General features: G+C 45.4%; 1 protein-coding gene across 1 annotated transcript in view; it reads right to left on the reverse strand.

The window, feature by feature from the left end:
- The window catches only part of MED13 (mediator complex subunit 13), a 55,795-nt gene that overhangs the window by 21,376 nt on the left and 21,336 nt on the right, over positions 1–13,083 (reverse strand). Inside the window, exons 4-9 of the mRNA XM_064394930.1 lie at positions 6,820–6,965; positions 5,653–5,850; positions 4,614–4,808; positions 3,623–3,785; positions 3,199–3,309; positions 521–1,204 (exon numbers count right to left, since the gene is read on the reverse strand). Of these exons, the coding sequence (XP_064251000.1) occupies positions 521–1,204; positions 3,199–3,309; positions 3,623–3,785; positions 4,614–4,808; positions 5,653–5,850; positions 6,820–6,965 (1,497 nt within the window). The remainder of the gene's footprint in view (positions 1–520; positions 1,205–3,198; positions 3,310–3,622; positions 3,786–4,613; positions 4,809–5,652; positions 5,851–6,819; positions 6,966–13,083) is intronic.

Genomic DNA, 13,083 nt, shown 5'->3' on the forward strand with positions numbered 1-13,083 from the left:
GACCAATTCCTTTATCCCAATGGAAACAAGGAGCAGAGCAGAATGTTTTACAAGCTGGAGCTTGTAACATCAGCTCTTCTCTAAGGGAAGACAGGAGCAGAAATGAGAGAAGAAATTTAACAGGATCTCTGCAGCTGAGACCATCCATATTTTCTTCAAATAATGAAGAAATCAAATACTGAAGTGAAAAAGTTATTTCTTTTTTTGTGGGGAGGGGGGAGGAGGGGGGAAGGAAGAGACTTAAGTCCCTAATAGGCATCATTTGGCTGCAGATTAATTTTATAGTATAAAAATAAATATCATTGCTGTCAGCTAAATCAGAGCTAAAACGAGAAAAAGCTGGAAAGTCTTGTTACAGATCTGACTGTGCTTTGTCCTCCCGTTTCACAAGGATTAACTTCTTGTACCCAGAGCTGTGCTCACACCCTCAGCATTACTGCTCCTTCTCCAGAGAAACTCCTGCCTTTGGCCTCGTGCTCCCTCTGCTCGTGTTGTTACCCCAGCATCAAGCAGCACTCACTCTGTAACCGATGTCACATTTTCCTGTCCAGCAGGTATTACTGGATCATCTCTCAACTTATCATTTGGAAGCTGGGGCGGCAAGAACTCCACATCCTTTTTCTTTGGAACTTTATAATACTTCCAAGTGGTGTCAGCTTCATCCTCCTCCAAGTGGACGGCGGTGCCGACGTACACGGTGGGCTCGATCACCTCGGGGAACGCGGCTGCGAAAGGCTGCGACAAACCATCCAGCCTGTCTTCCATCGCTTTCGTGGGCACCAAGGGGTCTGGCGTTGGCATCTGGTAGAAATGTTGACTCTGGGGCGTGGAGGGGGCTTTGGGCACCCCCTCGTCGGCGCCGTCGCAGGGGTGGGGGCTGAGCGGCGGCGGCTGCGGCGAGCTCGGCAGCTCGGCCCCGTGCAGCGGCGGGGCCTTCGCGCCGTCCGCCGTTCGGATGGTGGCAAACCTCACTTGGCTGTCTGGTGCAGCCATCACAAGCCTCTGACTCGCTGAATCTGCCTCCATGGCAACATCATCACTGATAGATACACGATGATGAAAAGGAGTCAAAGGGCGTTTCTGTGGCTTATCCCCTTTGTCTTGCTTCTCATTTGTCTTGTGCTTCGGAGCCGCCGGCTGCTGGGGGCCCACAGGTGGGGCCTGCCCCTGTTGACCTGAATTTCTTGGTTTGAGATTTTTGTGCCTGCAGAATTAATACAGGGGAAAAGACTCAGCATTAATCTTTCAAATATGTCTGTGGTGTTCTTTTTCACTAGATAAGAACCTGCTTCTAGGCCATTAAACAGCCCGTGAGGGACATCTGAAACTGTTCTGAAGTGAAGCTGCCCCTTCTCTCTGAGCAGAATTGGAGTGACTTGAGCAGCACTGTATGATTTTAGAATACCATTTTAAAAATTGTTACATCTGTCCTATGAGCCAAACGCACAAATAATCCTCAGAATTAAGACAGTATTTTATAACTGCTTTAGCAGAAATAGATTGTCACATGAATACCTCATCATTTTTAACTTGTGCCAGCACTGATGAATCAGTAGAACAACGTAAGAATTAGTGAATGGCTTCTGGAATTCAACAGCCAAGAGAGCTGCCCAAGCCTCACTGGGTTAAGGACTGCAAAATTAACACCAAGAAGCCAAGCTCACTCCTACAAAAGCTATTTCCAAGCTATTACAAGGCTTTTGTAGCTGCTTACTTACAAATTTAGCAAGTGTGGGAAAAAGAAAAATGCAGTGTCTCAACTGCATTAATACAGCTGGTTCTGTTCAGTGTAAATGCACTTCAGCTTAAACATTTCATCTGCAAGTTCAAGATGCCAGCTTCCAGGATCATCTGACAGAATGAGGCCCATGAAATACTGAAGTGTAGAATGAAATGTTTATGATTAAGCCATTGAACTGCAGGTACATGCTCAGTGCCTGGGAGTTCTTTGCCACTCTTCCATTAGCAAAGTTAAGAAGCACTTGTATTGAAAAAACAGGATTAGGCAGGGATAAAAGGTAAGAGGTATCAAAATCTATTTTTACTTTAAACTCTTACACACATCCACATGTTTTTCTCCACTTAGAATTCAAAACACGTGCAGTAATAAGGGGGTTTAGGTCTTTGCAATTTCTCTTTAGGCAATTGCATATTTCTAATACACACCTCACATAGTTAATTGATTGGTTTGCTCTTAACTAGTGCTATCATAGCTAAATTCTCCTTGAAAAGAACATTTAATCCTCCTCCACACCCCAGCTCTTCTCAGGACACAAGTATTTCCACAGAACTTTAACCAACCATTTCAATAAGAGAGTTTAAAAAATGCATTTCTCTCAAAATGCTACATCCTCCAGACAGTAATTTTTTCCTAAGATACCAATATTCCCTGCAAGGTAATCAGTGTAACATTTAAATCAGAGAAAGTGTTTAAACCTATTGCAACACTTCAGTCACCTAAAGATTAATATTCTGCCATAAGTACAGAAATTGAGAATTCAATGAAATTAATGTTTCCCTTTATTTTAAACACCTGTATTAACAGTCTGTGGCATTGCAGCCTCAAAAAAGGCCTGTATTATATACATATATAATACACATATTTAATGTAATATATTATATATAATATATATATTTAATCTTAGACATTTTCCCTTTGTTTTGATCCCTTTTTTCCCAGTTAATATACAAAACACACGCTGGCCTCCACTCCCAGAGGAGCAGTTTTCCACACAGCCACCCTGGGAATGCCACCCTTCCCAGAGAGCAGGTCTGGAGGTTTATTCCTATCCACCAAGCTCCTGATTAACAGCTTCCTCCCTTCAAGGCTAATACCACAGCCCTCTAGAATTGGTGCTTGAACCCTAAACCAATAGCATTCCCTTCCCAACCCCTGAGAAAGCTGCCCAGGAGGTGGTGAGTGCCCAATCCAGGTGCAACTCCAGCCCAGGACTCGGGAGCTGTCCCTGCACGGGCAGCAGCTCCCCCAGCCAATTCACTCCACTCCAACCTCTGCAGAAACTCCTTGGGCAGAATTTCAAGACCTCCAATGACATTTAGGAGAGGAGATAGAAATTTTCTTCCAGCTTTCCTCCAAGCAGCTACTGCTTAATTACTCCTGCAGGAGAGATGAGGAGCCTCTCCTGAGCACTTGAGCCCGGCGAACATCGCGGGCTGTGCCTCTGCCAAGTGCTGTACCTTGAACAATTGCAATTTGTCCTCTGCGTGGCTTCAACAAAATCCCAGGATGCCACCTTGTCAGCTGTCTCCTCCTCACACAAGCCATTTGATGTAGCAGAATACTTCCTCCTAGGATTCAATACCAGGAGAGTTATTTGGGAGCAACATATGTTCTTTCTCTTATCTTCTGGCAAAGCTCAAGAGCAGTTTGGTGACAAGGGATTCAGCAAAGAAAGGATAAATAGCCTTTTCCTGACATATTAAACTGAGAATTAAGTAAATCATTCCTAAACAGTTAGGGAAAAAATTAACTTCTTTAGAAATGCTTTATTAGAAGAGTAAAGTACATTCCACCAGCAGTCACAGCACCCTTAACAGAACTAATTGCTACAAGGAACACACAAAATATTGGTATTTTTGGCTTCAAAGGATAAGTACATACTTGTTCTGTGCTCTGTTCATGTTGCACTCTTGCCAGACTCTGTCCACCACTTGGTTGGCCAGTTTTCTGGGGATTTTGCCACCGTGATGGCTGGTACTGTCTGAGATAAACCCGTCCGAAACCGAGGAAAACTTCACCCATTTCTGGGCAGACTGAGCATCAACTGAAAAGCAGCACCACAGGAAACAGATTCAGGCAGTGAGACAATGCAGTGTCTATCACTCCAGTTCAAGCACCAGAGAAGTGACTTCTTGACTCAGGAAATAAAAACACACAGAAAATTTAGGAATAGTAGCAGATTATTATAGGAGATTTTAAAAAGCACCATATATGTTTGTTGTAAGTGGGATGGATATTCTTTAACTTTGATGAAAGTGACCTGAAATAGAAAACAACTTGAGCAAAGTTATAATTTTAAAAAAGGGTCAAGCTTGGGTAACAAAAGATCATGGAAGGAAAAAAAAAACAAAACCTCTTCTGCACAATAAAACTTATGTAAATGTCACCTGAAAGTATCAGTGAGTGTCACCTGCTGTGACCTAAATCAGCTCCCCATAAGCCCTGCTCACACCCAGGGCAGAGGGCACACAGCCTGACTGGAAACTTAACTACAGCCAATCTTCCTGGACTGGGAGAAAACATCACCTTCCACTGATGACTGAGGGCACAGCACGGGTTATGGAGCTGTGTCAGAACACAGGCACGCCCACAGAGGGGAAAAACCCCAAAAACTTCCCCAGAGCAATCCAAAGTACTGGTGACAACCCCAAGTACAACAGCAGCTCTAGTTTCAGCAGCTCACAGAAGAGTTTGAGTTCACTTTGCCCACAGCTGACGACATCAGTTTTACTACAACAAACTTAGGACCACAGAAATGTGATTTTTCCTCCCAAGCCAGCTGCCCACAGAGCACCTGAACCCCTGCAAACACTGCTGTGTTACAAGAAGCCATGGAAACAATCCCCTCATGCAGCAGCCAATTCCTTCCCACCTGTCTGAACCTCCTCTGGGGACGTGGGTGGCGTCAGGGTGACCGAGGACATGGCAGGGTCTCTGGTGGAAGCAGGCACTTGGTGGACCCCCAGGCAGGCAGTGGAGCAGTGGGGAGCCCCCCCGGAGCTGGGAGCAGGGATGTCTGTCTGAGGGACCAGCACGAAGCACGCCGGGTACACCATCCTCACTCCAGCTGCAAGAGAGGACAGTGCCCGCTTGGTTACACTCAGAGTCCAAAATTCATCATCAAATTCATCATTGCAGCAGGCACTCCTGAGCTGACAGACCCTGCTCTACCTACTGAAGCATCTCCTTGGACAAAAAACATCTTGTCACCTCCACCATTACTTGATGTGCTTTATACAGAAGATTTGGGTGAATGAATAAAAAGGGCTTTGACATCCTCATGCTGCTACCTGCTTCTGTCATTTTGTTTTATAAAGGCTGCAAAAATCCTTTTAGCATCATGTAGCACTGCCAACACCCCCAGCAGCACGAGGGTCTCCAGCCTGCACTGCACTGTGAGCTCCTCACACAGGAGGGATTGCCTCTGCTGGCAAATCAAAGGTCACCAGGCCACAGCAGAACAATCCACTGCATCCAGGGGCTGGGATTTTGGGAAAAGCAGCAGATAAAGGCAGTGCCTGGGTACAGCAGGTTCTCCAGGACTGTGGTTTTGAAGACATCCCTAAAAGGCAAGTCTGCTCTGTTTGAATTTGCAGGGACTCTGAAACAGCACAACGTGCTTTTGATTCAGCTCAGATGTCAACAGTGATCATCCAGGGCTTTTTTACTCTCTTAATTTTTTTTTTTAAAATCTTCCCTCTCAGGGCACATAAGAACAAGACCTCCTACTAATGGGTCTGCAAAATCCACTTTGAGCAGCAACCCATCATAGGCAGTCCTGGGCATCAAACAGGAAACCCAAACCCAACCACCACTGCTGCAAAGGAATCAAATGGGGTCGCTTCTGCACTCAGAATTCTGCAGCTTTATCCAGGCAGTTTATTTCAGTAATTAAAGGTAATCAGGCTCACCAACAAGGACTTCAACAGCAGCTAAAGAGTCATCCTCCCAATCCATTTCTTCTTGTTTCTCCTCAGATCCCTCCTTCAGGTTGGATGTGACAGGGTAGAATTGCTTCCACTCCCCAATCAGCTTTTTTGTGGATGAATCAGAAAGCTTGAAGGACTGCCCTGTGAGTGTGCCATTCAACCCAAAGGGGCTCAGGATAACTAAAACAGAAATAAAAATCCATTGGAGATGATATTCACCCCAAATTCCCTCCTTCCCTCTGCAACAGCAGCACTCTTATTTCAGCCACACCAAATAAACAACTTACCATTGGTAAGTCAAAATGCAGCCTAATCATGATTTACACTACCCAAGCTTTTGGCAATAGGTTCCCATTGTTAAATTTATAGGTACTGTAAGAATTGAGGAACCACAATAACAACTACAAATTAATCCATTCAAACAAGCAACAGGCAAGTTTTCATCTAGGCTTGCAAGGAGTCTCAGATACAGTTGGGATAAAGAAACACTTCCAGATCCTGGCAGAGTTTAGGGGTTTGCTCATCCTTTCATTCAGCTGGTCACAACAACAGGGAATACAGAGGGAATCATCTGGTTCATGCTTAGTCTTGTCCATAGTAGGGAAGCACAGCTGCTGTTAAGTTGCATTCAGAAAATAAAAAGCAATTTTGGACACTGAGCACTACTGCAGGTGTGTGGCCATGCAGGAGGGGGATCACACAGCCCCACTGACCAGACTCAGGCCCCAGCACTCCTCTGTCTTCCAGAGCACAACCTGCATCTGCTGGGGGAACCACAGGGATTTACAGGCAAGGAAGAGCCAAGTGAAAAGGGTGGGAATGGCTTAAATACACAGAGCCAGAAATGGGTTTCTCACAGAGGGCTGGTGAAGGTATCTGGGGGTTTATAAGGTTGAAACAACAAAATATTTAAGTCACGAAAATGACAGTACTTGGAAAGGGTGTCCTGAGGACAAATGATTCAATTACATGCCAAGATATGAATATGCAAATGCTCCACCTGCAGCAGGCCACAGCAGCTGGCTGTGAGCACAGGGCACAGCTGGGCACAGCTGGGCACAGCTGGGCAGCTCTGCCCCACTGCCAGCCCAGCCCAAGCCCTCGGGGAGCAGCCAGAGATGAGTGCAGGTGTGTCAGCAGCAGTCCCACCTTGGAAGGGGCTGTTGGACTGCTGGGCCAGGGTGAGGTGCTCCTCGCTGAGCAGGTACACGGGCTGGTGCTGGCTGATCTCCACGCTGGTGCACACGTTGCTGTCCCCGTGCAGGAAGAAGGTGAAGGAGCAGGACAAGTGCTCACTGCGAAGGCAACAGCAGAAAAGAAGTCTGAAGTACAGAATTTTTATAAGTTGGTGTCTTTTTCTGTAGTTTTCAGGCATTTCTTCACAATATATTCATTAATGGAAATAACCAAAACATCCTTCTATAAATAGCAAGAAAATGCTGAGTATATGTGCCCCTTACAAACCCAAACAAAAACCAGTCAGAAAAGAACAGGCACTAAGTTTTCAATTTCTTCAGTCTGACACTTTATATTTTGCTGTCTTAAGGAAATTTAAACCATAATTTTTTACAAGACAAAAACCTGTAATTTAATATTTTTATACCTTATGCATTTATTTAAAATCTCTAGAAATATTTCTGAACATATTTTATTTTTAATGAGGTCATATCTAGGTTGTCCTGTCACAGCTTCACTAAGCAGAATTTAATATCAGCCAACAAGTCACTTATTTAAGAGCAAGAAGAATGGCAACAGCTTTGAGAAGTGGTTTTGTTTTGTTATTTAAATTGAATCTTATCTTCGTGTTCTTGAAGCCAATCAAGTAAGTAAAAATGAAATCCCATACCTACACACAAAAGGGAAGATACAATCAATTTAAAAAAACCGAGGCTCAAGACATTCTTAATTCAAGTCATTAAGACAAGTGTCAATGTTTAATAGCAGACGCTTCATTGACAGCTTCTCTCATGGTCCAGAGTTTTAGGAGGAAAAAATCCCAGCAGGCTCGAACAGCACAAAACTCCCCAACAATGACCATTTCTCCTTCCTACACCTCTGATTTAAATGCAGTGCACAGTTATTAGTGAGCAACTGCACAAAACCCTTCACTCCACAAGATCACTCTGCAGAGAATTTCTCATTTTTGGGGCCCTGCTTTGTGTTGTTGTCACAAAAACACAGCTGACCCCTGAAAGGACAACCAGGAAAATATTTCATGTTGCATCCACACCAACTCCACGGTTTATATGAAATATATTTCACCAATTTTAATTAAAGGGCAGCAAGAAAGGAAGGCAAAGATCCCTGCTAGACGTGGCACATCCTCATATCCACCTGGAAAAGTCTTTTTTTCCCTCCTTTTTAAAGAAGCTGTACAAGCACAACATTCCTCAGTTACAGAGGCTACAAGTTACCCCAGTGTCTGCCAGATTGATGCACTCCAGCAGGAAAAGAGATGTTTAAAAGCAGGAGATGCTGCTCATTTGGACATTAAATTGGGCCCAACATCATGGCCAGAGAGGGACCAAGGTCAAGGAGAACCTGAGAAGAACTTCCTAAAATGCTGGTGAGAAAATAAATCTTCCTTTGTAAGGAGGGAGCAGCAAAATCCTGCTCAGTCTCAGGGACAGGGATCAAGCCACAGCAAACACTGATTTTAGTCAGTCAGAACAGCAGATACTGGAGAGGATTTTTGCATAATCCAATGGAAAAGACACTCCATGAACTGCTGCAGCCTGCAAATGAATGCAGCAGCACCGTGTCCCAAAAGCACACCGCGATCCCACCTCCAGGGCCCAGGAGGCTCTGGGACACTGGTGTCCCTTTGGCTAAAAGCCAGTCTGGCATTCCTGGGAAAGCACAAACAGCTCCAGGGCAGGGAGAACCCACCAGAGCAACCATTAAAACACAGCTCCACAGGTACTGGGAACATTTCCAGTGCCATTTCCAAGATGTTTCTTCCCCAGGGGGAAATGATGGGATGGGGAACAGCAAGGGGAAGGAAAAGTTTCTGGAATTGGCACAGTCCATTCAATCCATGGAATGGATATGGGTGGGTTCACCCTCACGCCTCAGAGTCAGGGAGCAGAAAGGTGGAACAGTGACAAAAACAAAGCACATTTAAAACTGAGGACCAAAACCATCCAAAAAGGATGAGAGAGCCCTCAGAGTGCAGGAGCAGGAAGAACAGCACATTTTTATTCCAGCACCTCAAAGCAGGAGTTGCAGTGACCCCACCGAGGAGCTGCTCTGAGGGAGAACATTCTCCAGCTCTGCTCATCTGCTCTTCAGGTTTAATTGTGTTTAGGGGCAAAAAAGGCGAGATCGGGATGAATTGTAAACTGCTTGCTAACAGCTGAAACCCACACTGCTCAGGAATGCCAGGAAAGTCACATTTAAAAATGCAGTGAGGATGGAGCTGAGCATCTTCCAGTGTAAGACAAGTCCCGTGGCCAGGACACACCACTGAATTCCAGTATGGAAATCTGATTAAACTGTAATCCTTATGCAAATAGTGGAAGACTGATTTTCCAAATGAATTTTATTTTCCAAACCATGCTGGATGTTTTAGGGTGAAGGAGGTTGGCAGTGCCTTGGCTCCCTGTGACAGACATGATTCAGAAGCTCAGTATCAGCAAGATAAAAACTTAAAAATAAAAGCACATATTCCCTATATACACTTTAAATGCAATTAAGCTTCACCTCTTGTAAACACCCCATTGTTAGCCAGATAAAGGGCAAACAATCAAGGCATAATCTGATGGAATTCAGATAAACCAAGACAAAGGGAGGCATCAGCATGATAACAGAAGCATTTCAATTCATCACACTGCAAAACCAGTCCTGAGGAGGAGCAAGGAAAACTCAAGGTCACCATGCAAAAGCCAAACCCAAAAATACAAACAAGAAAAAGAGCCCAAATCAGATCTTTTTTCTCCCCCAACTCAGCAGGGGAGAGATTTCCAACAAAATAATGCAGGGAGGGAGCACCCAGAGCTGCCACTGCCATTGTTCCAGCTCTGCCTCCATGGCATGGAGAGAGGATCCACCGCCACAATCCACCCTGGAAAACCCAAATATCGCCCAATTTCCACTAATCCTGGCTAGAAATAGAAGTGTGAAACAGCAGCACAACGCACAGCACCGGGGGGGTTTCTTTGGAGGGGCAGCAGAGTCCTGGCCAGGAGGATGATGTGTTTCACGGGAGAAATACACAGTAAAAAAAGGAGTCTGGAAACTCGGGATAAGGAACCAGATCCCAGCCGGGACACAAAGTATCCCTGGAAGCAGCAGTGTGCTTTAAACAAAGCTTAACCTGCGAGGCAAAATTAACTCTTCATGGACTCAAAGGCAGTTTGTTTCTTCTGAACCACTCTGCTCAGAAACTGCTTCCCCACATTTAAATTATTTCAGGTTACAGAGCTTAAGAAACAGCAATGCATGTGGAAATAATCACAAGAAATACAAATAAAGAATCCTAATTAAAACAGAAAAAAAAAAATCAAAACCACAGGGAAGCTCTTTGGAGGGAGTGGAGAAAAGGAGGAAGGAACATGAAGAACCAGAGCTCTGCAGTGCTGGATGCCCCCACACGAATTATTGTATGGGCTTAGCAAGAAACCCTCCAAACACGCAGGCTCTTTATTATTGTTTTGTTTCAATTAACACATTTGAACATCCTCCAGTTCTTTCAGTTTCTAGAGCCTGGCTGCCAGTGCAGAACCACATCTTGAGAGGAACATTCCAAACTTTACCATAATCTAATCTAAAAAAAAAAAAAAAAAAGGTGTGTGTGTGTGTATATATATATTTTCTTTTTTTCCCACCATTTCTCTAAGTCCTCCTCTAATCTTCTCAATAACTCACCTCACAGCCAAAATCCTAATCAAGCAAAAAACCTGCCACGTATCACTTTGGGGTAAATAGGCAAATTATCTTCACAATTCAGTCAAGGACACAGTAACAGATCAGGCTGGTGGTTTCCTGCCTGCTAACGGAGAGTTCATCCTATTTTTATTTGCAGACTATTTTAGGTAGCTCAGAAGATCACTGGTAATTTGTGCAGAGCATCTCACCACTGAAATATTTAAAAAAATCCCTACACCTCAACACTTTGAAATTTTATTCTGCATGAAGAGAGAATAAGAGATGTCCTTAAGGTCAGATATAGAACAAAAATATCTGATGCTAAGTCAGCATTGATAACTCCTCTTTTCAGTACTTTTACCACTACCATCATTTATTGTTGAATATACTTTTATCCAGAAAGTTCTGAAAACAAAATCCAAAAAAAACCCTTTATGTCTTATTCTGAACATCAAGTTGCTCCATTAATGTTTCTAATTAATTTCATTAAAGTCCCAATCACAGAATTTAGGTATCAATAATCCAGTTCCCAACTGATTTCTGAGTAGAGATATGAAGTGTCATCAGAACAAGGATCCTTTATGACTTTTGATCTGAACATACCAGAATTCAATTAGATTGAGGTCCAATCCTGAAAGCAACTTTAAAAACAAATAAAAATAAAATAAGAAAGAGACTCCTTGGGAATAATGCTATCTGAAGCAACCTTCAGTCCTCATCTAAACTCCATTAAAATACATTTGTGTAAAACCCTTTGATTCCCCCATGCTCCCTCTTCACTCTAATCACACAAAACAAAGATGTTTTTGTTTCACAGACAAAGGATTATGATTTTATGGGGGGGAAAAAACCAGAAGCTGCTGTGGATAAATCCAATACAATTTCTACTTCTACCTTTTTAAGAATAACTGAAGGGTAGGAGGGGAAACCACACTAAAATCCACATCTACAGGAGGTTTCCATTAGCAAATCTGAAAATATCTTCTTGATAAAAAGGTAATTAGGTCTGGTTTTATCTCCACATTAGGACTTCTGTAGAGCTTTAGATCTTCAAAGTGCTTCCCAAACATTGGCTGCATTAGGACCCCACTAATCCACACTCAGATCACCTCCCCATGACAGCACCAGCACAAGGAAGGCTCCAACTAAAAGCACATTTTAATAGTAAATAAAAAAAGACAAAACATCCAAACGTTTCAGCTGAAAGAGAAAATGTTTGTTTTATGTAATTACTATCTGCTGTTTTCCTAGCTTGTCTTTGTGAATTACTTCGGAGTTGAAGTGGGAGCACCTTATGCTGCCAAGGCTCTGCTAACCCAAGCAAAATATTTACAGAATCCTCACCAAGAGCTGCCTGTGCCCCTCCCTGCCCAGGAACAGACTCTGCAGGGAGATGGAAATGTCCTTCTGCCCCAGGGCTGCTGCTGGGCCTGCTGCTGAGCCCAGCTCTGCTAAACCCACCTGTGCTGAGCCCAGCTCTGCTAAACCCACCAGCGCTGAGCCCAGCACTGAGCCCAGCTCTGCTAAACCCACCAGTGCTGAGCCCCCCAGTGCTGAGCCCAGCTCTGCTAAACCCACCAGTGCTGAGCCCAGCTCTGCTAAACCCACCAGTGCTGAGCCCACTGCTGAGCCCAGCTCTGCTAAACCCACCAGTGCTGAGCCCAGCACTGAGCCCAGCTCTGCTAAACCCACCAGCACTGAGCCCAGCTCTGCTAAACCCACCAGCACTGAGCCCAGCTCTGCTAAACCCACCAGCGCTGAGCCCACCACTGAGCCCAGCTCTACTAAACCCACCAGCACTGAGCCCACCACTGAGCCCAGCTCTGCTAAACCCACCAGCGCTGAGCCCACCCCTGAGCCCAGCTCTACTAAACCCACCAGCACTGAGCCCAGCTCTGCTAAACCCACCAGCGCTGAGCCCAGCTCTGCTAAACCCACCAGTGCTGAGCCCAGCTCTGCTAAACCCACCAGTGCTGAGCCCAGCTCTGCTAAACCCACCAGTGCTGAGCCCAGCTCTGCTAAACCCACCAGTGCTGAGCCCACCACTGAGCCCAGCACTGAGCCCAGCTCTGCTAAACCCACCAGCACTGAGCCCAGCTCTGCTAAACCCACCAGTGCTGAGCCCAGCTCTGCTAAACCCACCAGCACTGAGCCCCCCAGTGCTGAGCCCAGCTCTGCTAAACCCACCAGTGCTGAGCCCCCCAGTGCTGAGCCCAGCTCTGCTAAACCCACCAGTGCTGAGCCCCCCAGTGCTGAGCCCAGCTCTGCTAAACCCACCAGTGCTGAGCCCAGCACTGAGCCCAGCTCTGCTAAACCCACCTGTGCTGAGCCCAGCACTGAGCCCAGCTCTGCTACACCCCCCAGTGCTGAGCCCAGCTCTGCTAAACCCACCAGTGCTGAGCCCCCCAGTGCTGAGCCCAGCTCTGCTAAACCCAGCTGTGCTGAGCCCACACTGAACCCAGCTCTGCTAAACCCACCCGTGCTGAGCCCCCCAGTGCTGAGCCCAGCCCAGTGCCCTCCCAGCAGGGAGAACTCACCTGCCTCAGC

This window comes from Passer domesticus, chromosome 19 (genome assembly GCF_036417665.1).
Source record: "Passer domesticus isolate bPasDom1 chromosome 19, bPasDom1.hap1, whole genome shotgun sequence".
Classification (NCBI taxonomy): Eukaryota; Metazoa; Chordata; class Aves; order Passeriformes; family Passeridae; genus Passer; species Passer domesticus.